The sequence below is a fragment of the Bubalus kerabau genome, chromosome 1, assembly GCF_029407905.1.
Source record: "Bubalus kerabau isolate K-KA32 ecotype Philippines breed swamp buffalo chromosome 1, PCC_UOA_SB_1v2, whole genome shotgun sequence".
Lineage (NCBI taxonomy): Eukaryota > Metazoa > Chordata > Mammalia > Artiodactyla > Bovidae > Bubalus > Bubalus kerabau.
In genome coordinates, this window is record NC_073624.1 from 9,662,913 (window position 1) to 9,690,744 (window position 27,832).

A 27,832-nucleotide genomic window follows, 5' to 3' on the forward strand; every position below is an offset into this window, starting at 1 on the left:
CTTTCCCATCCCTTCGCCAGATGTTTTCTGAGTACTTACCCCGTGCCAGGCACTGAGTCCCAAGTGAGAAGCCACAGCCCGGCCCCCCCCACAGCCTGAGATATGAAACAGAAAACGTCCAAGCGGCGTAGGGCAGGGCCCTTCAAGGTTGGGGAGTCTGGGGAAGCTGTGAGGGCAGGTGTCTTGAGTGAGGCTGTGGCCTGGCAGGGTGTCACGCGGCACAGCCTGGCTGGGTCTCAGACAGGGGCCTCTTGGCTCAACCTGAGTGGACATCGGTCTCCTAGGCCCTTGTCAGAAATAGCTTCCCAGTCTCCAGCCCAGGTGACCTGAGAGCCACCCCAGAGGAGTCCAAGTGCGGGAAACTGGGTGAGGTGGGGGAGGGGCCGAGGTGGGAGGAGAGGCAGGCCTGGCTGCCAGGCCAGAGAATTTCAGCTCGTAGCTGAAAACGAGCGTACAGGACAGAGGCTTGATGGGAACTTGACAAAAAAAAGAAACTCTGCTTAATTCATGGTGAAGGAATTCTTTTTCAACATCAGCATATATCAGACTCTCCTAAAAGGTAGTCCCGCTCATGGTCAAAAGGAGCTCCTGTGAGTTTTTCCCAGTTCAGGATGCATCGTGCTCATGTTCAGTTGTAAGGTGGTGTTTCTGTGGCCGTGGGTGCTTCACGCAGCCTTAACGTGCATTCTCGGCCCCTGCAGGACCTCGGAAGCCTCTGGGGCTTCTTGGCCCACCCGCTGGAAACTCTGTTCCAGGGCCTGAAGACAGATTTTTGAAGTCTGGTTTCTCTGCAGAGGCCTGAGGGAGAGGGTGTCTGGCCCTGGGTATGGCCGTCTCCCCTCCAGTCTGCGAATTCTTAGCCTTTGCTTCTCTCTCTGCAGGATCCTAAAATGGCCACGTATCAGGTGGTGGAGCTGCGCATCCTGACTAACTGGGGCCACCCCGAGTACACCTGCATCTACCGCTTCAGGGTGCATGGGGAGCCCGCCCACTAGGCTTTCTCTGTGCTGCTGCCGGCCATGCCCCCTCTCTGGGGTTAGGTGCGCAGCACCCCCAACTCCCCGCACACGCTTGAAGCGCACTGACTTCCAGGAGCAAGAAAGGAGCCCTGGCGCAGTGGAGATGAAAGAACATGTGGGGTTTTCCTGTGCCACGGGCGGCTTGAGCAGTCAGCAGGCTCCATTCTCGCTCTTCCTTCTTCGCTCTCCGCGTGCCAAGCACTGGGCGTCTTCTCCCTCCTGGGAGGGTGTATATATGTAGCATGTTGTGGGGAACTGAGGCGGGAAGAGCGGGGTGATGCCCGTGGTCCAGCAAAGGTGGACCAGACCTGCCTGCCCTTGGCCTGTGTGAGGGACTGACACCTCGGGAGCTGCGCAGATGAAGCAGGTGCCAAAGCTGTGGGTGAGACAGGCTAGGGCCTGGGGCAGCTGGGCTGTGCCCCCTCCCTCAGTGAGGAGGGTGCTCAGGGTGCAGGTCGGAACTGGTCCCCAGGCACGAAGCTCCTGGGAGAGGGTGGCTGGGCTCCTCCAGACACCAGTGCCCTCAGCCAAGGCCCACAGCATTCCTGAAGGGCTTCTGCACACTGTGTGTGTCCTGGGTCAGGGTGGGCCAGGGGCTTCTTGTACCCTGGAGGGTCTGGCTCCTGGGAGCCTCTAGGAGCCTCTCTGCTGGGGACAGCAGTTGTCTTCTCTCTCCTGATGCTGGGACTAGGGCCCGCTCTGCTCCCCTCTCCTGCTCAGGCCCACCTAGTCCCCAGAGCAAGCTTGCCACGTTCCCCCAGGGTGTAGGTGTCCAAACCTGTCTTTGGGGGCAGCCAGCAGTGTTCATGGAGCTCCCTGGGCTCTTGTGGTGGCCCAGTGACACGATGAGAGTGACATTCAGGGTGTTGCTGGGGTGGGGTGGTGTAGACTGTTGGCCCTGCCCCACCCTATAAGGCCCCTGATCCTAAGCCATCCCTGGGGGGCTCATTCAGCTCTTGCTTCATTGTTTCTATTCTGACTCATTTTCTATGGGGAGCAGTCGGGGTGGGGGTGGGGGTGGGGTTGGCTAAGGAGGCGGGGCTGAGGTGGGAGCTTTTGGACCCAGCAGGCCCTGCTCTATTGTGTATATATTTTTCAAGGTCTTGTTTTTTTAACCGAGAAGCTAAGGGCTTGATTTCTAGCCCCGTTCTGTGGGGCCTTGGGTGAATGCAGTTCCTTGTAACCTGGCTGCCAAGAGGGGTCTGGGGCACTGGTTCTGACTCTGTGGTTCATTGTGGCCTGTGGGGAGGGGGCAGGAAGGGCTGCTGTGTAGGTGGGTGCCCTTGGAAGAGTTCCGAGATGTGGCTGGAACAAAGGAGAGGCCCCACAGACCCCTGTGTGTTCCAGCACCAGCCCCTGCCTCCAGACAACCAGGTTTTGTTTGCGCTCTCCTGTCACAAATGCTGCACTATTGGTTCTTAATTTTTTTTTTATCTCCAGATTCTAATTTATGCCTATGCAAAAAATAAATTATGCCCAGGGTTAATGGAGTGTGTGGTGTGGTTCTTATCTGGCCATTGCATGGGACTCTGCTCTTGGGAAAAAGAGAAAGGATTCTTAGCCAAAACAATGTCGCAAAGGCTTACCTCCTAAGCTTTAGAAACCTAACCTTTAGAAACCCAGGCTTCTCAGCTGTGATGGGAGATGGGACCCGAGGCTGGCCCTGTTCTGGTGACTCCTGGGTTTGACGGTGGCAGGAGAAAGGGAGGTGGCTTTATTAGCTACCACTGATGTCCACCGGGAAGCAGGAGGCTTGTCCTGCATCTCTCAGTGGAGCAGGAGATAGGAGTGACCCACCTGACTCAGCTCGTCTACGTTGATGTCGCAATCCCCCTCCACAGGAGTTAGACCCTTGTCCCTTGTACCTGTGTTGGGATGGGACGAGGTAGGTCCCCTGAAGAGTCAGACTCTTGCAAGTTCCGGGGAGCAGGTCCTGGCCCTTGCCTGCATGTATCTCCCCAGATTCAGTGCCTCCAATGAGCAGCTCCAGGTGACAGGGGTGGTTCCCCATCTGGACTCAACATACGCCTCATCCTGACCATGGCACCTGGCCCAGGGCTGGGCCCCATCACAGCTGAGAAAATAAAGGCAGGAACAAGTCAGCAGGGAGGAGCTGGGGGTGAACTGCTATAGGAGAGGGTGCCGGGTGGGATCCACAGCCAGGCCCAAGGCTTTGGGCCAGTTGCTCAAGCCCTCAGCTCTCCACACCTGGACAGAGCCAGTCCCAGGGCGCACTGCTCAGCAGCCGCTTGCTTCATTGCCTCCTGTCTCACTTAACACCGGCACTGTATTTACCACCATTTTTCAACAAAGGCCACATCCCTAAGCAGCACCAGTAAATGGTCTCTGGAACTGACCACATACAGAGCTAAGGGCCTCCGCTCATGCCCTCTGGGGCCTGTCTGTACATATTCAAATCTCATGAGTCCTTCATGGTACAGCCTGCCAGGGGTGGTTCCCCATCTGGACTCAACATATGCCTCATCCTGACCATGGCACCTGGCCATCTTCTCCATGGTCCGTCTCATGATCCCAGTCAAACCTACTCTTCCCTGCACCATGGCATGTTCCTGTTACCTTATTCTGGTGCTGGGGAAGTCAGGAGGCCAGAACAGCGGGCCTGGATGAATTCAAAAAGGCCATACATGCTAACTGCATTGCAGAAGGTCAGGATTTGCCATTTAAGATGACTGGATTAACAACTTTTCTTCATCAGCTATGAAAGGGCTGGTGGTTTGTTCCAAATAGACAGTGCGTAGGGCTGAGACTCATACAGGACCGTTGCAGTCCCAGCCAACGACAGTAAAATGCTGCCGTCAGTCCCCTGGCTAGCAGGTGGGGGCCCGGTGACCACAGAGATAAGACTGACCTGAGTGAAGGCAGAGGCCAGGGTGGAAGCCATAGCGTCTAAATGTAAAGGAAGTGGTTATGTTCACAGACGCAAGAGACAGCCAACCAAATGTGGTTCTGCCTGTTTCAAGGTCCCACATGAAATTCCACAGCACCTGCCATGGGAACCGAGAGCAGGCGTTGCTACTCCACCTGGAACTCCCACTATGAAGGCACCACTGGGCAGGGCCCCTCTAAGCAAAACCAGAGTCAAAAAAGCAAAGGGGAAACAGCCAGCAGACAAAGGAACCAGGGCCGGCCAGAGGACATGTTGGAGCGGGTGACCGGAATGGCTGGGGGCTGGGGGAACTGCTCCGAGTTCTCCTTAACTGGAAAGATGTCATTAGCGCCACCTCCCTCACAGATGGTAGCTGCGAATGTCAAAGAATATGAAGCGAGGGAAATGCCTGGCACGGTCCCAGCCGCACAGCAGAGCCGAGTCCGTGCCACATTTCTCCTTTGGAGCCTGTGACCCAGCTTGTGGACTCTGCTATGGACTTGGGAGCCAGCGTGGGTGAGAAGCCACGCGGTGACCACTCACCGGGTACCTCCCACATGCTGGGCACATCGGGACCTCATGCTCCTTCTCTCGCTGAATCCTCACAACCTGATGCAGGCATTCACCTCTCTCGCTGTGGATGAGGAAGCTGAGGTTCAGAGGATGCCAGCTGGTCCTGGGTCATTGCTGGCCGAGAAGCCTGGGTTCTTGAAGCCACGCCTGCCTGGCAGGAGACTGGGCTCCTACAGACCCCGCCTGCGGCCGGGGCTCCAGGGCAGGCAAAGCAATGGAGGTCCCCGTGGCAGCACCTCCACCTGGAGGGGCTGGGCAGGGAACACGACACCGTCAACTTGGAACAAACTTTTATTTTGTGTGCTGGTCTGGTCGGTCCATGGCCACAGGTAAGTGGTAACTAGAAATAGTTAGAAGGAGGGGAGGAGAGGGGACCAGTGGTCTGGACGCAGGAGGAGTGGTGAAGGGTTGGGGACAGAGGGGAGGTGAGGCTGAGGAAGGACCCAGCCAGGTAGGTGGGTGTCCCAGGCTAGAGAAAGAACACAGCTCTGCCCACAAGTCCACCCTGAAGTGAGGGCTTAGTCCACAGCTCAGGCCAGGCTGGTTCGGGGCCCATGTTGCCCTCTGGCCTGGGCAACACCACTCCCACCCCAGGCAATGATTCTTCCTGAGGGCTTAATACTCTTAAGATGGGTCTGGAAGAATCTTGTTAATACCTCCTACCTGCCCTCCCTGTACTCCAATTAGAGCTTCCCAATCTGGGGCTCGGGCCCTTCACTCTTGTGTTCCTGTAGCAGCCACGCTGGGGCGATGTGGGCAAGGAGGGGTTCTGACCCTGCCTGGCTCAGAGGAACAGCCGGCACCCCCACCAAAAAGATGGGCTGCTGAGTGTGAGCCTGAGCGGGCAGCCCCCAATCCTGGTCCTCAGTGGCCCGAGGCTCAACAAGACTCAGAGTCCAGGTCCAGGCAGGAGGCAGCCATGGGAAGGACAAGGCGAGAGCCTCTACCGTGACAGAATCGGCCAAGGAGGGGTCACCCCAGTCAGCTAGGCAAACAGAAGATTGTCTCGGAGGGGCAAGAAAAGCCATCAGCTGTCTAGGTCAAGGGCGAGGGTCAGAGATGGGGGAAGGAGGACCCTACAATCCAATCGCCAATACCCTCCACACATCTACAGGTTACAGCTTAAGAGCTTTTGGCATTAACTTTTTGGGGGTTCAAGGGGAACAAGAGGGAGAAAGAGACTAGGGAACCACCACTCTTGGCTCTGCTAAGATCCCCAAGTGCCGGAAGGAGGACTCCAGTACCAGCAGACACTCCCACCTGGACGCCCGCAGCCCCGAGGCGGCTCCAGGTGCAGAGAATGGACACAGGGAAGGGGAGGCAGGGCGCGTCAGCCCGACAGCCCCAGAAGGTTCGCACAGACACACACAGACGGACGCACGGACAGGCAGCCAGCTAGCTCCTGGAGGCCGGTGGCCAGCCACAGAGGAAAAAGAAGAAAAACGCCCAGGGCCCTGAACGGCCGCACTCCTGCACCTCAGACACACATCCCCACACACAACCACACGCACACTAGATAGAGAGATAGATATATAATAAAAAGAATAAAAACTAAGGGCCCGGATGTACAAAAGAGGTTTGAGTGAGGAAGAAGGCAGGGAGGAGGGTGGGAGATGGCCAGTCCTCTCTGGAAGTCTGGCCACCTTCCTCAGCTTATAAATTATAGCCCCTCTGGAAAATGGGGGTGGGGGGAATGATGAGGCTCCGGGTGCGGCTGGGGGATGGCGAGTGGCGCCAGGGCTGCTCTGGTCCCTCTGGCGGAGCCGGGGCCAGAGCACTAGGTTCCCTCGGGTGGCGGAGGTGGGCCGGGGAGACTCAGCAGCCGCTGGCGGGAGTCATGCAGGCCCCCTGGGACTTCACCTTGTGACGCTGGCCCCCCCGTCGCCGGCCCCCACTGCTGGGCTTGGGCTGAAAGAGAGAAGGAGGAGCTTGAGAAGCGGTGGCCCGCTGGGCCCGGGGCAGCACAGGGCACAGAGGGGCCGTGGGAAGCGGGGGCCGCCCTTGAGCGAGCGGCTGTCTGAGATGGAGCCGGCGCCCACCCTGCCTTCCTCGCAGGCGGTGGGTCCCAGTGATCAGGGTGTGAGGAGCAGTTCAGGGGGCACACAGGGGGCAGGAGCAAACACGTGCCACCGCTGACAGGTGCAAAGGGAAAGCGTGCAAAGGTCGCAGAGAGGAGACTCGACAGGAGGGTGGGGGGAGAGCAGGAAGGAGGGGTCCAGGCAGAAGCTCTCTCTCCAGAGAGGAGTCAGGGAAGACTCTGGAAAGGAGCAATGTGGGGGTGCCAGGAGACGACTCCAGGGCCCAGAGCTGGCCGGAGGTTCTGAGTGAGAGCCACACTGACCGGGGCCCGAGGCCACCCACCCCTCACGTCACGTCGGGGAAGGGGCCCAGAAGGACCCTTGAAGGCAGCATCTTTCGGACACCCGTGGCTGCAGTGTGCACACATCACTTGTATTCTTACACACACACCACTCGCTCTTATTGTAACAGGGAAAGTCTGACATTTTTTAATTCTATTTCATTAAAACTAAATGCTGGTCTGACTCATTAAGTTGACTTTACGTAGGCCACATCTCAAGTTTGAAAAACACTACCTTAAGAGACCAAAAGCTCCCACTTGGAGAACACTTACAGGCCTGGAGTGTGGGAAACACCCACCGAGGAACTCAAGGACACGGCAGGCTGGCAAAGGCTGCCTGGGCTCTTCTGTGAGTCACCTCCACACCCAACTCTCGCCCCCGCCCGCCTGAGGTGGTCAGGGGCTGGACTGGCCGGGGAAGCACTCACCTGTGGCTGGAGACTGCTGGATGCAGCCAGCTGGGTGGCCCCTAGGGAGCAAGCTTCATCTCCTGGTGGGGGGCCCCCCACTGTGGGCCCTCCAGAGGGGCCCCCCTCTTCTCTTTTGGGCAGGGGACCCTTTTTCGTTGATTGCATTTTAATCTGCTGGGGCTTGGAGTTCATTGGGGAGTTGTTGGTGGTCTGCAGGAGCTGCCAGAACCAAGGGGGTGGGAGTGAGACTGGAGTTGCCAGCCATGACATGGGCTCAACTGCTCCCGCCCCAGCCCGAGGTCCCAGGGACCTCCCACCCCTGGCCTGGAGGGCCTGGGCGAGGCAGGAAGGGGCTGGAAGGTGGCAAGATGCCCTCTCCCCTCAGTGCACTCGGGCTGCCATGGTCGGGGCCAATGTCTCAGCGGTCTCCACCCAGCCCAGAAGGCTTCCAGGCTGTTCCCCACCCTGGCTGCTCTTCCCACAATCTGTGAACCCCAGCATCTGCTACTCAGCTCAGCTCCCAGGCAGGGGGTCCAGCCTGCCCTGAGCATCAACTGTATCTCCTGCTGCTCATGGAACAAAAGTCTGGGGCAAGTTTTCATTTCAGGCTTCCCAAAGAGACCAAGTGAGTCTCCAGGAGCTGGAAGCATTTGGAGTGCTGCCATCAGAATTCTTAAGAGCTACCACCCAGGAAGCACTGACTCAGAGCCTTCCCTGATGATCCCAGTTCAATCTCAAAGCAGGGAACAGGCCCGGCTGCACCCCCAAGGGCACTAGAGCACGTGCTAGTAGCTTCAGCCAAACCCTCAGCCAGTCCGAAGCAAGGGGGCCTTCAAGGACACGATCCTCCCCTCTCCCCAACACACACTTCAGGCCCAGGGTCACACAAATGGCCCTAAGGCCATTCTGGAAAGAAAGCAAGCCTGAGCCTGATTCCAAGATCTCAGACAGGCTCTATGGAGCAGGGATCAGACCACTTTCTCAAGGGCCCCTACTCAAGGCCACGGATAAAGTCTGCAGGGGGCATGAGGCGGGCTCCAGGACACAAAGAGCTTGAGCCTATGCCCCAATGCTGGCCAGCACTCATTCCAACTGGACCCACTACTGTAAGGGCACTGCCCCAGCCAGGCCACTGGAGCCTGTGCCCAGCTTCTCAGAAGCTGACCCTGCCTAGGCCAGGAAATTCTCCCACCATTCTCTCCTACTGACGACTGCCATGCCTCAACCCCACCTTCTCTCCACCGGGGTCGCCACCAAAGCCCAGAAGGACAGGAGGTCTAGGGATGCCCCTCAGGGCAGCAGAGCAGATGGCATTTGGTAAGATTTCACAGGGCTTCTCGAGAAGAGCGTGCTATGCTCACAGGCTAGAACTGGAAGCCCCCGGCACTTCCTGCAGGCAGGCAAGGTGGTCTGCCCGGCCATACCTTAGTGATGGTGCCCACGGCCTTGGTGCGGCCTTCCCGGAACACCAGCCGCTGGTCTATGTGCAGGTACTCAGGGGTCTTGATGAAGCGGAAATGAACGGTGGCCTTGTCCCCAGTGCGCAGACAGTCCTTATCCATGCTCAGGATGGTGGCCGTCTGCCTGATGCTCCCACAGTGCACTGCCAAGGGAGCCAGGAGGTCAGCAGAGGCCTGAGCCACCCAGGGGCCTCAGGGCAGGGGAGGCAGTGAGTGAAACCATGAACCATGCTCGAGCTATGTGGCAGGCTAAACCTGGAGGGGCCAAGTGTGGCTAAGTGAGCTGGAGGCCTGCTCTCAGATTGATCCTGCCTCACACTCTCCCACTGTCCTCCAGTTAATAGACCCCGCTGGTCCCTGGACCCACCGTCCTAGTTCTTGAACACAGGCACTCTGCTGGTATGCATGCCTTCTCTGGACTTTGGGCTTCTTGATGGCAGTGCCCTCACCCATCTTGTCTTTGTCCCCCAGCACCTTAGCATCACTGCCTGGCACACAGCAGTGCTTGGCAGATGTCTGCTAAAGGACTGAGTGTGAGGTCCCTGAGGGCAGGTCCGAGCTCCAGTGCCCAGCGCAGAGCCAGCGCTCGGTTAGTGTTTGCAAGAATGAACAGACCACAGGCTACAGCTTGTAGGTGGAACAGAGGGGATGGCGTCACTAAACAGGACAGAGACCTGACTCTTGGCTGCAGCTGAAACTTTGGGGTGAGGGCTGCTGGAGCCGGGGACTTCCGGCTGGCAGTGCCCTTTGACACCTACCCATTGCCTGGTACCGCGGGCTGATTGTGGTGGGGTGGTGAAGGACCAGGATCTCGGCCTCAAACTCCCAGGAAGCTTGGGGATTCAGGCGTGGAGAAACCATCACCATGCCCTTCCGGATGGATGAGCGCTTGATCTGAAAACAAGAGGGAACCCCAGACCTCAGGGACAGTAATGCCCTGTGGCTTCATGCCCTGGTGTGGCGGGGCAGGAGTCCCTCTGAGAACTGGGACCAACAGGGCCTTGACCTCTCATTGCGCTGAACCACCAGCTTTCTAGGGCAGACTGTCCCAGGCAGACTTTAGGGCTCTGTCAGGGGGGAGTTACTGGGGGGGATCAGGCAAGACTTCAGTCAGAAAGTGTCGTTTCAGCCAGACCTTGTGGATGGGCTAGAATTAAGTGAGTGGCAAAAGGGCAAAGATAGGCAAGTACTCAAGTGGGAGAAATAGGGTAAGCACAATACGACTGATGGAAAGTAGAAAGTCTGGCCTTGCTGGTTAATTTGTTTGGTGGGAAAAGTGGGTGACCCAGGAGCCAGCAGTCACCCCAGTCCCCTGCCCCAGGAACTGAAAGCTGAATGGCAAGAGAATCTGCAAGAGACCTCAATAGCCCCGGGTAGAAAGACCCTCTGCACAGCAGACAGGCCCCCAGCTGACCTCACCCCTGGTGCAGGGTACCACGGCCAGACACTGTGTGGAGGAACAGAGCTCAGGAGGCCGCAGGCCTGGGTTCAAGTCCCAGTATGCTCCCCTGACAAGTCACTCAGGCTCTCTGAGCCTCAGTTTCCTCATCTGTAAAAGTGAGGTCAGCACTCCCTGCCTTGCAGAGCAGCTGTTGAGAGCTGGAGATGAGTCAGAGCCCAGCGTGACGCAGAGCCCGAGGGAGCTTGCAGCTCTCTCCACACTCACCTTCTTCAGTGCGAAGGAGGCAGTCTGGCCCCCGCGCACCTCCTTGACAGGCATGCGCTTGCGATGGATGGATTTGACAGCAATCGACAGGAAGTTACCCAAGGGATCTGGGCCCAGCAGCAGCGTGTCGTTCAGCTTGATCAGGCCCCTCAGTGTCGTCCCAGACACCACGGTCCCCACACCCTGCCGAGAAGACCCCAGCCCAGTGAGTCCATCCGCAGCACAAGCTGGCCCCAACAGCCCCGGAGAAGCACCGCTCAGCGCCCCAGCCCTGTTCGGCCCACTGAAACGCACGCACCGGGACGGAGTAGGTGTCGTCAATCTGAAACTCGGCAGGCTCCTCCTCCCGGTAGCTGGTGCGAGGGGAGAGCAGGTTGAGGAACATCTTGAGCAGGTCGAGGTTCTCACCTGTGACGTTGGAGATTTGGAATATCGGGCACATCCTGGTGGGGGTGCGGTGTGGAGACAGAGGAAGAAAGGCGCACCCGTGGTGAGCGCCTGCCTGAGCAGGGAGGAGCAGCAGGAGGCCTCAGACGCGGCTGCCGTGACTGAGGGTGCCCCCACCACGCCGTCACTGGCCTCCCAGGCCCCGCCTAGCCCACCGACCCGTGCCTGAGGCCTCGTCTCCTTACACCATTTTGTCCCTGAAATCTGTCCCCTCCTCTCTTGTCTTGGCACCACTGCCCTATTCCGGGAGCTCGTGAGTACCCCTTCTTCTTACAGCACACACACATCCTTAAACCCTTAACCAACTCTCCACTGATGAGATACCAGCCGGAATCCTTCCTCCCGACACCCCTATCAGTTTATTTCTCTCAGAGTCCTGTATTCCAGCTGGACTGGCGAATCCTCCCTTCTCCTCAAAGCTTTTTTCATTCCCATGCACTTGTTCACTCTAATCCGCCTGCCTGGACTCCTTCCCTCTTATCCAACTACTAAATCCTCTCATCAGGGAACTGTATTCAGTATGAATAGCCCATCTCTAATGCCGCCTCCTTCCAGAGAATCCTTCCCAGATGGGTACCCTTGACTCCGACTTTCAGAAAACTTTAAAAAAAAAAAAAACACTGAAATATAATATAGTAGTTGATTTACAGTGCTAAATTTTTCTGTAAAGTGACTCAGTTATACACATACGTATATATCCAATATATATATTCTTTTCTATATTCTTTTCCATTATGGTTTGTCATAGGATACTGAATATGCTACACAGTAGAACCTTGCTACTTATCCATTCTATATATAATAGTTTCCTGCCTATCTGCTATCCATGGTTAATCAAACTTCTCAAGATCAGGAATTACACGTTCGCTACATCTAGAATAAGGACTGTACAGAACAGGCACTCAACAAAATGAATGAACTGAAATGGGGCCAACTGAAACGTACCCCCTCTGCTGGCCAACTGGTGGTACTAAAGACAGAGGTAGGGCAGAGAGAAAGGCCAAAATGTCGGGCTGCTCTGGGTCCTGGAGCAAACAGCCCCAAGACCACGGGAGAAGAAGCGGAGTCAACAAAATTCACTACTACCAAGAGACTATCTTTGACCAAGGAGCCGACCACCCTGAAGACAAGGACTGTGCCCAAGTCAACTCTGAGTCCTCAGTGCCTAAATGAAAAGCCCAGCACAGAACAAACATCCAATAAATATTTATGGAATCAAGGAATTCCCTGGCAGTCAACCACTTTCACTGCTGGCCTGGGTTCAATTGTGGTCAGAGAACTAAGAGCCCAAAAGTCATCCAGCACGGCCAAAAATATATATATATATTTTTAGAATCAAAGGACATGCTAATGAGTAAATGCCAAAACTCATCTGTGATTAGAGAGCTTTTGAGAAACAACAGTATAAAAAAAATTAGGGACTTCCCTGGTGGTCCAGTGGCTAAGACTCTGCACTCCCAATACAGGGGGCCTGGGTTTGATCTCTGGTCAGGGAACTAGATCCGGAATGCTGCAACTAAGACCCAGTGCAGCCAAATAAATAAAATATATTTATTTTAAAAGTCAATAGAAATAAAAATTAAAAAAAAAAATAAAATGTTAAAAAAAAAAAGTCAATAGAAACAGTTATAAAAATGGCTGTGTATCTATCAAACATCAGCCACACGCAGTGCTAAGTGCTTTACATACATCATTGTCAACACTTACAAGAGCCCTATGAAGAAGATAATATCCATTTCACAGATAAGGACACTGAAGTCTCAGCTAGTACTCCAACTTCAGTGAGGCCAGCACCTCACAATCTGGGTCACCTCATACAGCCCCTGAGCAACACCGCTGAGAGCAGAATCATCTATTTCAACCAATCTCTGTGTCTGTGCCCAAGAGACTGCTCCCTACCCATTACCTCTCAGAGCTGAAGTTGGAGGCTGTAACAATCACATCATCCTTGCTCTGCACCAGCACAGGGATCTTCCGGCAGCCTGGTGACTTCAGCAGGCGCTGCAACAGCTTCAGGGTTTCTTAAAGGGTGAAATGGAACAAAATTAGGGGGACACAGCCTTCTCTTTGGCCAGGCTTCCAAGGCAAGACAGGTCCACTCATTACTGACGCAGCAGGAGACAGACAGATGCACAGTGTTAAATGCCATAATGCCTGGAGAAGAGAAGGAGGGCCAAAACTGGGTGAATGCTTGCCAGAGTAGGAGGAGACTGATGGGGAGTGTGTGCTCAGGCCACAGGTCTGAAACCTGTCAGGTTTCTCCAGAGTCTCTAGAAGACTCACATCCTATACGCAAGTGACTTGGGGGTCCATGAGAAGGACAGTGTTGTTCCCAGAATGCTCTGTTTCCTGGGAAAAAATTCATCTGACAAGAGGATCTCTGGATGTTTAGACACCTGCAGAAGCCCTTATGAGGCCCTCCAGAAGGATCCTTCTCTCCCACCATCTCTAGCCTAGTCTTGCAACTTTGTTTTGAAGCCTTTGGTTGCAAAAGACCATCAGACTCTGCCCAAATGTCTCCATATATGCCCAGCTTAGATGGTAAAACCCAACCCCTTCTGCCTAGAACCATCTGAAAAGAGATGCCAGATTAGGGCCTTCAAGGATCCTGCATTTGTAACTAGAAGGAACAATGAGCAGGAGGTAACTCCAGGCTGTGCTCAGACCAAGAGCCAAACAGGGAGGAAGCAGAAGTCTCTGGGCTGGTGGACATTCAGGCCAAGGTCTACGCACAGTACAAGGAAGCAGAAGATCCCAGGCTGCAGACCACCAAGGAGCCACCGTGGGTGACTGTGCCACAGACTGCTGCCGCCTGCACTTACCTTGTAGGATGTTGGCAGGACACATGTCAATCTTGGTGACCACCACAAACACAGGCACGTTGAGGGCCAACGCCAAGCCCAGGTGCTCCTTGGTCATCCCTACGATGCCAGCGTTGCTGCCCACCTGCCCCAACACAGAAAGGACTATCAGGACAAGGGGCACAGAAAGTGCTGCTGGTGGGCACAGGGGCTCAAAGAAGGCTGAGGGAAGAGAGCACTCTCATCTTTGAGGCTACTATCAGAACAGAACACAGGGGCCGCAAGTCTTTGGCCAGAAACCAAACAGCTGTAGCTGAAAGCTGGGCTGGGCACAGACCACTTTAACCTCCCATATAACAAGATGGCCTGTCAAAATCTGAGACTTGGAGGCAATTAAAAAAAAGACAAACTCAGTCTGGGAAAAGAACTGTCCAGAGTCATCAAAGTGGATTCAGTTTAACATCCCTGGCCCCCAGTTACCCTATCTATAAAATGGGAGGAGAATAATATTCACTTTAAAGGGTTCACTTGAGGTTTAAATAACCAAACGTGTTAAAGGGCCACACGGAACTAGCAGGAATTAGGCCTTCAGGCAAGAGCCGCTGTTACTACTGTTGTCATTCCTTCCTATAACAATAAACATTTCCAAGTATCACAAAGGCCAGTTACAAGAATTAATGCACATGCACAAGTGTGCCTGCAAAAGAGGAAATTCCTCTCCACTGATATGGGGTACTCTCTAAGATATGTTTGAAGGGGAGAAAAGCAAGGTGGTATAAGAGTGGTGATTAGATCACTGTTTGAAAAAAACCAGCTATAAGACATCCCAGGGAACATCTGAGATAATGTAAACACTTTTAGACTATATACTGTATGATATTAGTGCACTCTTGTTCATCTTCTTGGGTGTAAAAACAGTAGCAGACTGTGCACTAAAGTATTTTAGGACCTGTGAGAGGCATTTGGGGTGAAGAGTCACGATGTCTATAATATAATCTACTTTCAATATACACACGTTTGCTGGTATGATTACAAAATATCTCTAGAGGATGTATAAGAAATTGGCTGTACTGGTTGCCTCCGGAGAAAACGGAACAGAGGCAGGAGAGAGACTTCTCACTCTAAAGTGGAAAGCCTCTAAAGTCCTTAGGTACCTTTTAATTTTTGTACCATATGCATGTATTACTCACTAAAACAAAATAAGGTTAAAATTGCCATGACATATTTATACAGGCCTTCATACATTCCAGAGTGTTTTCAAGTGATGCTCTCACTGGTCATCACAGTTCCCAGGGGAGCTATCACCCCACCAACACAGATGTCCCACACATGTTCCCTCTGACTACACCACGACCTCTCTACCATCTTCCTCCTAAATCTTCCCATCCCTCCCACCACCTTTCCTAACCTACCCAGACCTGCTTCTCTTCTTCCAAGAGGGGTATGAGAATGCTCTCTCTCTGCTGTCTCTGTATTTTCAAGGTTTTGGTTTTTGTTTTTTTTTTTGAAATTGACTGCCATGAAACAATAATCAAGTATTTCATTGTTTTCTACAGAGATTTTTAGTATTTAGCTCCTGACCTAAAAGTTAAATAATATATAACATCTCATCTGGGGTGAAGACATGTCCACTGATCACTGTAGCCATGTGGGAGACCCAGGTTTGATTCCTGGGTTGGGGAGATTCCCTGGAGAAGGAAATGGCAACCCACTCTGGTATTCCTGTCCAGAAAATCCCACGGACAGAGGAGGCTGCAGGGCTATAGCCTATAGGGTCACAAAGTGACTGACACTAGCTAACTGTAGCTCAGTTAGAAAAACGCTCATTTTAAACTGATTTCTATACCCTTAATTTTAATCCATCAACTGCCCCAAATACACTCTACGCTCTTCCTCTAAAACCCCTTCGGGAAGAGCAGCTTTCCTTGGCCAGTCAAGGTTGGTAAGGGTCCTCTGCAACGTCCAAAGATACAGGAGATGAAACCACACTGAGATCCTAAGAACCTTGGGCAGAGAGCTGACTAGTGTTCACACATATGCTCTGCCTCTCTTTGCTCTCCAGTCTGGAGAGAATGTGCCCGAGAACCTGTTCACTGGGCAACTTGATCAAGTTTGTGCTGAACAGATGCTTTCATTTACTATACTTATTAATACAGGCAGCTGGAGGGACTGGGAAATGGGGAAGGGCTTTGAGAAGGATTTGCCAAAGGAAAACCAGCTTGCTTGCACTCTGTGAAAGCTGTGAAGTCGTGACCAAGGCTGTGGGCCTCACAGACTCCTACCCTCTGGCCAGGAAGATCCAAGAGACCCAACTGCGGGATTCACAACGTGATCCAGCCCAGAAGCCTCTGTTCCCTTCCCTCTTCAGTTTATCCACGTGGTGAGGTGCTGAAAAGTCTATTCCCACCAGACTGTGAGCTCTATGGGCGCTCAGGACAGCCTGTTCACAGCTCTATTTTCAGGCCTGGCACAATGCCAGGCACACAGAAGCCTCTCAACAAGTAGCTGGGAGAGGCGGACACCAGTCCCAGGCTCAGAAGAGACCACCTACTAGCCCCTCAGTGGCTGTCCGTGCTCTCGCCTCCACTTCGTCCCCAGGCTGCCCCATCTCTGAGAGTGCTGCCCAATATCACCTCAAAAATAGCCCGACCCTAGGAGGAAACACCTTCCAGAGGTGTTTCCTTTCAGAAGGTAGTAAGAAACGCCCCGGGAGAAGCCTCCTCTACACCTCTCTGAAAAATAAGAGAGGTCTGCAGATGACACCCTGGTTTCTCTTCGAGGATCTCTTCCTGGCCTCACCTAGCAGAAAGATCAAGGTACACCCTTGAGAAGACCGGGCACCCTTGCAACACTTGTCGTTCTTATCCGGTTTCAAGGCCCTAAACCAAAAGGCTCCTGTCTCAGAACAATTGTAAACACCTGCATACCACCACATCCCAGGAGCCGAGCCGAAGCCCCCCGCCCTCCTCAGCAGCACCTCACTTACCATGAGCATGCAGAAGTCAGGCAAATGGCCGGTCATGCCAAAGACAGTGGTCTTCAGGTACTTCTCATGGCCGGCCAAGTCGATGAAGGTAATCACCTTAGTGGATTTCTCACAGATCTTTGTCCACTCCAGGCTGCCGCCGTGGCTGTCTGGCTTATTTACCACATTTCCTTCACTGTCAAAGCCCAGAATGTCGTTGCCCACGCTACTGGTGCGACCCGACTCAATCTCATGTTTGTGGCGGAAGAGTTTCTGGCGGGCAAAGCCTCGCCCATTGTCCAGCTCCCCGTGTGTCAGGACCCCCAGAAGCGTGCTTTTGCCAGCATCCACATTGCCCACGACTGCTACCCTGCGTGTACATAAACCCATACATTTGTGTGAGAGTTGGTGGGTGAGTGAGAGTTCGTAGGTGAGTGAAGTGAACTCCAGCAACTGGACCTGTAGGGACGGGCTCACCCCTGAGCCTCTCCAGTTCTCTGCTCCTTTGAGTCATGGGTGAGCACGTTGGGAATGCTCTTGGAGCTGTACCCAGGGGCTAAAATGTTACTCAGGAGGAACTGAGCTCCCCGACAGGAGCCCTAAAGCCAAGAGGGGCACACGATGCTCTCCTCCATGACCCTGGTTTCTAGCCTCCCAGGCTGAGGGGACAGCAAGTACCCCCACAAAGTGGCCACAGAACGCAGGGCTGGCCTCCCTCCCACTCTTTCCAAATGGGAGGATTTAAAGATGAAAAAGTATGGAAACATAGAATGGAGCCATTGATGTCACTGGACACTCTTTTCAGGCCTCAGGAAGCAAAAGGATGAAGTGAGTGTGCCCGGTGTCAAAGGCTCAATCACCATTCTCTGTGGTGCCCGGGACCCCAAGGTCATGCTGCAGGAGACTTGGAACTGTTCAGGGCCCCTCACCTGACTTCCAGGAAGTCATTGTCTCCTACTCGTTTTCGGACCAGGTAATCGCGCACACGGCCCCCGGCCTCTTGCCGCTCCCGCAGGAGGATGACATCAGCCTCTATCTGCTCTGCCATGCTCTTCACGGTGGCGTAGGAGGCCTCCATGTCAGCTTCACTCAGCCCGTACTCAGTCCCATCTGGTGACAAGAGTCCACACATCAGCTGCCACCAAGACAGCCAGTTAACCACCCGTCACCAGGGCCCCACCCTGGGCACTGCAGGACATGGCTCTCTCTCTACCTGACACTTCTGACACTCGGGCACGTGTGGAGTTCATAAGTAACAGGGCTTCCCCATTAAGCAGGGCAGTCATTAATTCCTTCAATGGTAATCACGGAGACTCTCCCAGGTTTCATGCCAAGTCTCATGCTGGGTACTGGGAATACAGGTGCCCTTGGCGGGTTCACAGCCCAGCCGGGAGAGACAGGAAATTAATTAATTGCCATACTGCTTGAGTACTGTACTACAGAACAGTACAAAGAGAATGTAAAGCATGAGCAACTAGCATTGCCTAGGGAAGCTGAACACAGCTTTGCAGGGTGCTGACTTCAAGCTGGAACTCCGAACATGAAAAACAGGCCTGCAGAGAAAGGAGGGAAGACATGATAGGCAGCAGAGCAAAGCATGGAGCCCGGCAGATCATGGCACATTCAGGGACCAAGAAGCAGCTTGGTGTGCTGAGGAGCAGGATGTCAAGTGGCGGGAGACCACGTGACAGGTGGAAATGGTCAGGCAGGTGAACATCACACAGCAGCAACACACACATATACCAGGGAGGGAAGCCTTGGTGGTTACACGGGGGAGTAACATGATCAGATCACTGTGGGATAGAAAGATCTCTTGAGCAGCAGTGTAAAGTGTGTGCTGGCAAGCGAGAGACCAGAAACAGGGAGCCAAGTTTAGGAAGGAATTCTAATAATACAGTCAAGAGATGACAAGGACAGGAGACACAGGAAAATGGGGAGAGAATTTACGAACAGCTTTAGGGACAGATTTTTCATGGAGGTGGCTTAGGTGAAATGTCCAGCAAGGAGCTGGAAAAACTGAGTCTGAGCTTAGGATGAGGGAGGAAGGACCAATCAACCAGTAATTTATGGAGTGCCTACTGTCTGACAATCTGGTCAGGTGCTTCCCACACAGAGTCACACTTAATTCCCACAGTAGCTGCCTCCGCTTTCCTCCAGCCTGTCTCCCCGAGAGCACCCCTGCTCCTTCCCTGGGCTCACCCGCAGCATGTGCCCCACCTCTTTTCTTTTCTGCCTCCCAAGACCCTGCAGCTCCTCTCATCCGCTTCCACATCTCCCCTTACAAACAAGTTCAAGCCATTCCTAAACTAAAGGAGATCCACCTCTCCCCCTGCGCCCAGCAAATGTATCGTGCTGCCATCCCCGCCAGAGGACACTTGGTGACTGCACCTCCTCACCACCTACTCACTGATCTGATGCCTCTGGAAAAAAACTGGCTTTCAAGTCAGCAGACGCCTTCTACCCCCTCATCCAAAGTCCTTTTCTCAAGCCCTGCAGAGTCAACGCCACTGGACACCGTCCCTCTGTTGACTGAAGCACCTCACTCCCACTCTGCTCGCCTATAACCCGAACTCTGTTTTTCTTTTTATTTCTTTACTTTTGGCCATGCCTTGCCACATGTGGGATTAGTTTCCCAACCAGGGATCAAACCAGTGCCCCCTGCACTGGGAGCTCGAAGCCTTGACCACTAGAGCATAAGGGAAGTCCCCCAGATTCTCCTGCTTCACCTCCCACCCTCTGGTTCCTCCTTCTATCTCCTTTCCTGTCTCTTCCTGCTCCTGCCCCTAGATGCCAGCCTTTTTCAGTAGTTGGTCAGTGGCCCTCTTCTCTATCCTTGAACATTCCCCTCGACTATCTGGATATTCTATGGCTTCCACTGTCATTTGAAAACTAAAAAAAACATTCATAACTAGTCCTCTTCCCAGAGCTCTATCCACTCCCTTTTTAAACAACAGCACAAAAACTAACAGCATTAACAAAGCATTTCAGTCCTCCCTGTAGCCCTATGAGTTAGATACTACTGTTCCCATTTAGTATTGGGGTACACAGAACCCAGAGGTCTCAGAGCTGGGAGGGAGCAGAGGGGCCATGGGTCTTCTGATTCCACACCTAGAGCCTGTTCCTTTGGCAACGGCTCCCCTTAATGCCAGACCAGTTCCTCCTCCTGCCTTCCCTGTTTCTGATGACACCACTATCCTTCCAGTCACCCAAGATTAACACTCATCTCTCTAGTCCTGCCAAGTCTAGCTTTCCTTGTTCCTGCTCTCCTTTCTTTGCCAGTCCAATGTCACCAGCCTGATTCAGGCCCTTATTTACCTGAATCATCACAAGATCCCTAACTGGTCTTAACAAATCCCATCTGTTTCCTCCAACCCATCCTGCATAGATGCACAAGCTCGAGTTCCTAGACAATACACAGCTCTGACATTGTCACTTTCAAGTCAAAACCTTGGAAGGGCTCCCCAGGTCCAGCAGTGTCCAGTTCTAATTCCTTAGAGGTGTCCATCATTTACTCCACGCCTTTCCCATCCTGCCCTCCTATATTCTGTTCCAGTGCAGATGGCCCAGTCACCATCCCCCATGTTTTCTGCACTCTGCCAGCTCCACACCTTTGCTCATGTATTTCCTACCCTGGAAAGCCAATCAGCACATCTTCACTTGTCAAAAGCCTACCTATTCTGCTCCCTTATGAAATTTACCACGAATAGTGTTTTGGATGTGTCTTCACTCACTATACGCAAGCATCTCGAGGATAAGGACCGTATCTCAAATATCCCTGGACACTCCATGAGGGGTGCCTTTCCTATACCAAGTCCGCAAATGTCTGCAAAATGCTAAAACAAATGAGCAAAGAGGGAGCAGTTGGGTCAAGGAGCTTCTAAATGCATGGCCAACTAAGCTCTGGAAATCCTCTAGAGTAGAGAAGGGCTTGGAACTGTTCCTGAGAGAAGGCTGGCTGCCTTGCCATTCTGGCCAGATCCCCAAACTCTATCCAACCTTTTCTGCTTCTGTTACATTGAAAAGTAATGCTTTCAGGTTCTATCTCACACCAGGAGGCAATCAATAGCGTCACCTATCCATCCAGGGCTCCCAGCTATCCATCCAGGGCTCCCAGTATTCTGTGACTGAAAATACCCCCAGTCACATCAGCCTTCTCCAGCATGTCCTCACTTGGTAGGAGTGGAAAAAAAGCCAAGGAGAAAAGTCAGAGGTCCAATCACTAAGGGCCACATATTAAGCCTCGCGGGAAGCGAGCCAGATTTCAGTCCTGCTTCCTGACTCACCCTCCTGCTCAACATGCAGCAGGGGGTCCCCATACTTTTAGGGTACAAGTCTAAACGCTTTGGTGTGGCATTCAAAGACTCGCAGAGCTGGGCCCTGACTACCTGTCCAGTGTCCCTTCCTGACACTCCCAATCTCACCCTCATTGCCACTTTACTGAATCACCTCTGATCCACCAAAAACTCCACAATCACAATGCCTCCATGCCTCTGTGCTTGTGGCTTTCTTGGCTCACTAACTACTGCTTCCACTCATCTAGGAAACTCCTACTCATCGTTTAGAATTCACTCATCGGGCACCTCCTCCTTCAGAAAGACTTTTAAGCCTTCTCTGACCCTGCCACAAACTTATAATACTCCTCCCACATTTCCTGAACTTTTAATGCAGTACTTAGTTCTTAGAAAGTCATGATTTAATATTTGAGGAATGAACAAGGTTCTTTTTGAAAGAGATCTCATGGTAAATCAGTATAACCTGGAACCTTTAAAAAATGACTAACTACTAATACTAGCTAAGCATTTATATAGTGCTTACTATATGCCAAGTGTTAATCCTCACCATGACACCACGGGCTAGATTCTATTATTATCTCCATTTTAAGGCAAGGGAAAGAACCCGTAAGGCAAACTCAGACCTGCCAGGTTCCAGAACCTGACCTAACTACAGAACTTGAACTAACTAATCATGGTGCCTCCTTTTAATATCAGTCTTAAGAATGTATATATATATATTTTTTTTTTTAAGAATGTATATTTAAAGAGCACAATCCTCCACCCTGCTTAGAATTTTTTAATAACCTAATTTATCTATACAAATTTCTCTGAGGTGGGGGTGGCGGTGCGGGTGGTGGTACCATTAGCCCCATTTTACAGATGAAGGAAGCAGTAAACAGAGGGGAAGCACCAAATACAGATGAAGCTGACCCCTGGGGCTCTGCATCTAGTTCAGTCTTCCATTTGAAGTTGAACTTGTTTAACTAGTTGTAATCTTTTTCTGCTACTGCTAAGTCACTTCAGTCGTGTCCGACTGTGCGACCCCATAGACAGGAGCCCACCAGGCTCCCCCGTCCCTGGGATTCTCCAGGCAAGAGGAGTCACTATGAATCTAATAGTATCCAATTGGTAGATGCCAAGATAATGCTTGGGTGTGTAAGATACATGTTAATGAATGTTTGTTCTTATGCTTTGCCATGGGAGGGTTAATTAACTGTGAGCCATCAAGGTCTGGTAAAGTTCACTAAGAGTTCATATTAAAGAATAAGGGAGCAGTGGGGGCTTTACAGGGCTTCCCTGGTGGCTCCAACCGTAAAGAATCCGCCTGCAATGCAGGAGCTGCTGCTGCTGCTGCTAAGTCGCTTCAGTCGTGTCCGACTCTGTGCGACCCAGTGGACGGCAGCCCACCAGGCTCCCCCGTCCCTGGGATTCTCCAGGCAAGAACACTGGAGTGGGTTGCCATTTCCTTCTCTGGATTCAATCCCTGGGTTGGGCAGATCCTCTGGAGTAGGGAATGGCCACCCACTCCAGTATTCTGGCCTGGAGAATTTGATGGACAGAGGAGCCTGGCTGGCTAGGGTCCATGGGTCGCAGAGTTGAACTCAACTGAGCTTTAAGAATCTGCATCTTCAACAACCAGTCCCAAGACTTGTCAGAATTGACCTAGATGTGGTTTTCTTCAATTTTATATGTTTGAAGTGATCTTTGAGTGGTTCATCCTATTACAGCAGGCCAGATGTGACACAAAGGCTTTTCAAAAGGCTACCAATGAACCCCTAGTCACCAAATGGAATGGCTTTTTCTGAACCTAACTCTCCCTGCTGTCTCTGTAATACTTGACAATGCTGACCATCTCTCTCTCGACATGAACCTCCTGCTTTGCCTATCTCTCTCACCATGCCTTCTTTAAAGTGATAAGACCTGGAACTGGGGAGGTGGCAGCAAAGACAGAAAGGAAAGGATAAACATGAGAAACATTTCAAAGGAAGGCAGAGCAGTATTGGGAGATCAAACCCTTCTTCCTTGCGTCAATTTTGCAGCATTTCTAAATGCTGTTTTCTACTAAGTTAATTATGTATATGCCATCTTTCCTTCTCAGGACAGAGGACAGATTATAAGTATCCAGTGTTTTGCAACAGTATCAAGACCTTAGAAGGATACTTAATAGATATTTGTCAAACAGTTCAAAACTGATTTTGAGATTTCTACCATCTTAGACTCACACTGTAAAAGAATTATTACCTGTCTTTATAAAAAGCTACATTCAGTGAAGAGAATTAGTCCTTTAACGATGCATGGAGGCCTACTTAAACTTGCAAAGACCACAGACAAGATCTAGTACAGGCTAAACTGATAACTGTTAAACAAGCCCAGCTGCCATTTTAGCAAAGATAATGTCTAAATGAAGGTAAAAGTAAGCAGGCTTTGCATTGAGAGTATAAACTAGCAATGACCGGGGGTGGGAAGCCCAGGATATAATCTGGGATTCTGTCAGGGGGATGGCCTTCCTCTAAAACAATGGGCCCCTAAAGTGGAATAAGAGGGCTAGAGGGCAATAACAAGTCTCTTCCAGAATGGCAACAAGCCTACATATGTGATAGGATCTCACAGCTATTCCCACTGAATGGTCAGTGTGGACCAGGGCAAGGCAGCCTTGCTGAAGAGAGAATTCTGGATGTCCTTTTCTTGCTGACATCAAGAAGTATCACAGAGGTTCTCTGCTAAGCAGGCAACAAGCAGCAATGGGATTGGTAAATCAGACTTGGAGGGGAAGACCTAGAACTACCTAGGGAAGACTTAATTCTAGACCTAATTGTGACTTACTCTATTATCTCAGACAAGAAGTTTCCTTGCTCTGTGCTTCATCACACCTTATGCAAATGCAGGGTACTGGAAGCAGAAACGAAGCTTCTGTAAAATCTCTTGGAAAGTGAATCTTTAAAGTCAAGCACATTAGGACCACTAAGGTGGGAATTAACATTATCACGTTGTACTTTCACATTCTCCCAAACAGTTCTGCAGACACTAAAGAATCACTGCAACTGAGACACACGAACAGGAAAAGTTGGTAAGAGAGGGGAAATGTGCTCTAAATAATGTTTTTAAATATAAAGTGAAAGGAAAACTATGCTCACCTGATCCCTGCCCAATGACATATATGGTCTCTCCGCATCCCTCGTCCATCCTCTCCCACATTTGCCGAAGTAGGCTGTCATACTGCTCTGATGTAGGGCTCACTAGAACCAGCTAGAAGAGAAACCAACAGCCTTAGGACCACACTTACTAGAAGAGCACCACAGCCAAAGCAGATCAATAGCCTGACCAAAGACCCTGACTGAACCCCACTGCGCCCTGATCTAAACTAGCTTCGCAGCCCTCTCATGGCCTCTTTGCCTCTCCTCAAATAGCCTTTGAGCTCAAGGCCTTATGAGTTTGTTCGAACCCCAATCCACAGAAAAGAGGGTGTGAGCAGCCTGCCTCCTGCTGCTTAACACGAGGGGCAGGAGCCACAGGGACTGACAATGTGGCATTGTAGGCAGAAATTAATGAGCAGTGCTTTACACCTACATGCCAAGGTCTTCTACCTGCAGCTTGCAATTCACAGGACAGGGATCTCATATACTACCATGCTCTCCATCCAAGGCCAATGGTTCCCATAACAACATAAGAATTCTGTTCCATCTTGCCTTGGCTATCTTGATTATTTAGGAATGGGCAGTAAAAACTGCTGCAAGATTTATCTTTATCAACAAAACACCTTTACCTCTAAGATGGGTATCAACACCATCATTTTGTGAATTTCTGCCAATAACATTAAAATATCAACCATTTATTTGGGGAGGCTGTTTACCAACAGGCATGTCAAATCCCATTCTCTAACTGTCATATGTGACCTTGGACAAAGAACTTAACCTCTGAGTCTCAGTTTTTTTTAGTCTACAAAACGGAGATACTATTACCTACCTCCTAGGGCCACTGTAAAGACCAAATAAGATAACATGTAAAGCATCCACTCCACAGCTCAATAAGTGGTAATTACAGTTTTCTCCACCCAGTCATTCCTAAATGAAACTAGATACTGCAATTCACTAATTCTCTCTCTCTTTGGAAGCTCTCAAGAGTCTTATGTCCATCCCCACATTTAACTATGGCAAGTATATACACTTACAGCTTCTAATCTTTCCCTCAGGAATCAGTCTATTTAACCTATCTCTTCTCTCTCATCACATCAGTTTTTTTCAATATCATCAATATTAATTTACATAGCGTCTTTAAAATAATGAGAAAGACTTCCTCAGCTTCATGACGAAGACACACCTCCCTACCCTAGAACATTAAATAAGTTGGTCAGGAAATAAATCTGTTTGCAACTCTGCTGGGCCATTTCCCACTGTTTTCAGGCTTCTTCAGCACCTTGGCCATGAACTGACATCTAGTTCATCTGCTTCCAAGTCAAGTGCATCTCTTACAATTTCCTGAGTTGACTCATCAGAGCCTGTACTTTGAACCTAGGTGCTGGGTCTTCTGCATTGTGTCCCATTGCCTCATACACTTCCCCTGATCACCCTCTCTTTGAACCTGGCCAGCCTCATTATGGCATTAGAGGCACCAGAGAGGACCCTGTGCTAAGCTGGAGTGCTGGCTTCTAAGCGCTCAGTGGAGACTAGAGGGAGAGAGCTGTTGGTTTCAAGAAAGTTCTCTCCAGTTTAGATCAAGTTTCATGAAGTTTTGTCACCACAGACTAAAAAATCACAAATCTTTTCAAAACTCATTAAACATCTCTATTGTTAGTATCCAACAACAGGTAGGAGGTGGGATGGGTGTGCTGTCTTGCATCAGCTGCTATTTAATCTGCACAGAGAATCATCAGTTCCTTCAATTCCCTTCAAACATTTACTGAATAGTAAGTAACCGGCAGTGTAGTAGATTTCTTACATACGTTTCTCATTTTTACTACGTATTTGTACTAAAAAAAGATGATAAAGCTGGAGAACTGAGAGGTTAAGACACTTTCCCAAGGTCACAGAGCCTTTTTAACTGGCAGGGCAGAAAAGGGAACCCAGCCTAGTCCGACTCCCAAGCTAGCATTCTTTCCTTTAGCAACGTTAGGAACCTTCAAAACGCCAGTCCCAAATTATACTTAATTATTTATCCCCGCCCCCACCAACGCCAAGCAGAAGGTTGAGCCCTTAAAATCCTGCCCACCTTCGCAAAAGCTCAGAAAACACGATCTAAAACGTCCTTCATTATTCCAGTCATACAAGATAAGGTTCCATTCCCAGAAGACGAAACTATGGGTCATGCCCATCTTTCACTTTTGTTTTGGGTGGATTTCTAAAGGAGACATTCTTGACTGAGTGACTACTTAATATTGCCTTTCTCGACACCAGGAAGAGCCGCAGCTGCCTCCCGGCCCCCCCTTGGACTACCTGATCCTCCCGCGCTCGCCCTACCAGAGCCACCTTCGACCCTCGGCTGCCGTGGACAGTCCACGGAGAGAGTCCCTCTCGATGTTCCGGGGAGGCGGCACCGCGTGGGGACCGCCACTGCGCGGCCAGCTGCCGGCGTCGGGCGCCCGCGTTCCACGTGGCGGAGCCGAGGGGTTGTGATCTCGGCGGGAGCCGGACGGCGGGGAGGCCGGGTGGGCGCCACCAGAGAAGGACGGCGGTGCCCGCAGGCAGCCGGAGCCGCCCCTAGCCCGGGAGCCCGCCGCGCGTCCCGCACTTACAGGTGGGCGGGCTTGGCCCCTCCCGCCCCCGCCGTCGCCCCAGAGACGGCTCAGCCCACCGCCCGGTTCCCCCTCAGTGCCCTGTCCCCTCAGCCGCCGGCGCCCGGGGCCTACCTTGCTGGTGAGGTCCAGCTCCGGTTCGCCGTTGAGCGCCTCGCCGTCCTCGCTGCAGTCCGAGTCGAAGCCCCCGTGGAGCCGGGCGGCAGCCGCAGCGGCTCTGGCCGCCCCCGGAGAGCTGGGCTCGGGGGCGAACATAGAGGCCGGGACCGGCGACTCCATCGGGGAGCGACTCCGCTCCGCCGCCATCTTTAATAACTTAGGCTAATTCGTAGCCGGCCTCCCCTCCCTCCTCAGCTTATTTGCCTAATCTATGCGCGGTCACGCCCCCAAAACATTATCAGAATAATTTATGCGAAACTTCTCCCGCCGCGTAGAGGGTGACACGTATCTCTAGCTAAGAAACAATCGACCGGCCCTCTCGGCCACCAATCGCTACAGCTCGTTCAAGTACCTAATGAATAATTAATGAGGCCCAAAGCCCAACAACAAAAGTCTGGGACGTCACGCGCCTTGATCGTAGCTTTCAAGTGGGCAGCACAGTGTCCACGCTACCGGCCTGGAGCCTTCCCGCCAATGGTAGCAGAGCGGTGTACGACTGACACATCAGCCAACCAATAAGGAGAGAAATACACTTACCGCCCATCACTCCCCTAGATTTCAAAGGCGGTGCTCAGCTTCCAAATCCTGCAGTAAGATTGTCGGGGGCGGAGAGCCTTCCGATGATAGACAGGGGAAAGGCCCAATCCAGTCTTCGGATAAGTCCCGCGCCCACGGAGATTGTAAACTGAGCAAGGCACCTCCCACTCAACTCAATGACTCCAGGCTGTCACAGAAGACGGATTTTCAACCTGCTGGCAATCTCCAGGCAATTTTAATAAGATCGATGCCTGGAGTACTATAGCAGCCAGAGCGCGGCAATTAATTAAATGCTGACCTTAGGGAGAATTCCCCATTCATTGTCTCTGCGGAGAAAGCAATTACACGACCAAAATGAGGCAACCAGCTCAAACAGAAGCCAAAAGTACCTCACCACATGTGTAAACTGAAAGGCGAAACTCTAGTGTCTGCTAAGGTAGCTTCCTATGGGAGATTCTTCCAGTGTCATCAGCTGTGGAAAACTCCAACTCAAAACACTATCAATACCAGTTCTACTGTCTTGAATTCTTCTTCCAAAAGACTGAAA

At 51.9% G+C, this 27,832-nt stretch overlaps 2 protein-coding genes across 8 annotated transcripts in view; one reads left to right on the forward strand and one right to left on the reverse strand.

Annotated features, from left to right (window-relative positions):
• The window catches only part of SUN2 (Sad1 and UNC84 domain containing 2), an 18,254-nt gene extending 15,749 nt beyond the window's left edge, over positions 1-2,505 (forward strand). For all 4 annotated transcript variants that reach the window (XM_055566853.1, XM_055566854.1, XM_055566855.1 and 1 more), the window contains exon 18: positions 882-2,505. In XM_055566853.1, the coding sequence (XP_055422828.1) occupies positions 882-995 (114 nt within the window). In that variant the 3' untranslated portion in view covers positions 996-2,505. The remainder of the gene's footprint in view (positions 1-881) is intronic.
• GTPBP1 (GTP binding protein 1) lies at positions 510-27,488 on the reverse strand. Of its 4 annotated transcripts, XR_008709926.1 has the most exons (13): positions 26,704-27,488; positions 23,996-24,107; positions 17,517-17,697; positions 16,609-16,957; positions 13,644-13,767; positions 12,728-12,842; positions 10,673-10,817; positions 10,375-10,557; positions 9,467-9,602; positions 8,673-8,851; positions 7,267-7,467; positions 4,450-4,540; positions 510-3,093 (listed from the first exon to the last, which is right to left on the reverse strand). XR_008709926.1 is itself a non-coding variant. In XM_055566858.1 (12 exons), the coding sequence occupies exons 1-12, from the start codon at positions 26,893-26,895 to the stop codon at positions 4,529-4,531; spliced, it is 1,929 nt and encodes a 642-aa protein (XP_055422833.1). In that variant the 5' UTR covers positions 26,896-27,488; the 3' UTR covers positions 510-4,528. The 4 variants fall into 4 exon arrangements, 3 of the variants coding, with proteins under 3 accessions (XP_055422833.1, XP_055422832.1, XP_055422834.1); XM_055566858.1 differs by having other exon boundaries at positions 510-4,540; XM_055566857.1 differs by lacking the exons at positions 510-3,093; positions 4,450-4,540 and adding an exon at positions 4,756-6,387 and having other exon boundaries at positions 26,704-27,487.
• Between the last annotated feature and the right edge of the window lie 344 nt (positions 27,489-27,832).

Excerpts from the sequence above, each read along its gene's own strand:
- GTPBP1 (XM_055566857.1), bottom strand. The coding sequence starts at position 26,895 with ATGGCGGCGGAGCGGAGTCGCTCCCCGATGGAGTCGCCGGTCCCGGCC. Across the intron at positions 17,698-23,995 it reads TGTCATTGGGCAGGGATCAG|ATGGGACTGAGTACGGGCTG; the intron begins GTGAGCATAGTT and ends TCTTGTCACCAG. Across the intron at positions 6,388-7,266 it reads CCAGCAGTCTCCAGCCACAG|CCCAAGCCCAGCAGTGGGGG; the intron begins GTGAGTGCTTCC and ends TCTCTCTTTCAG.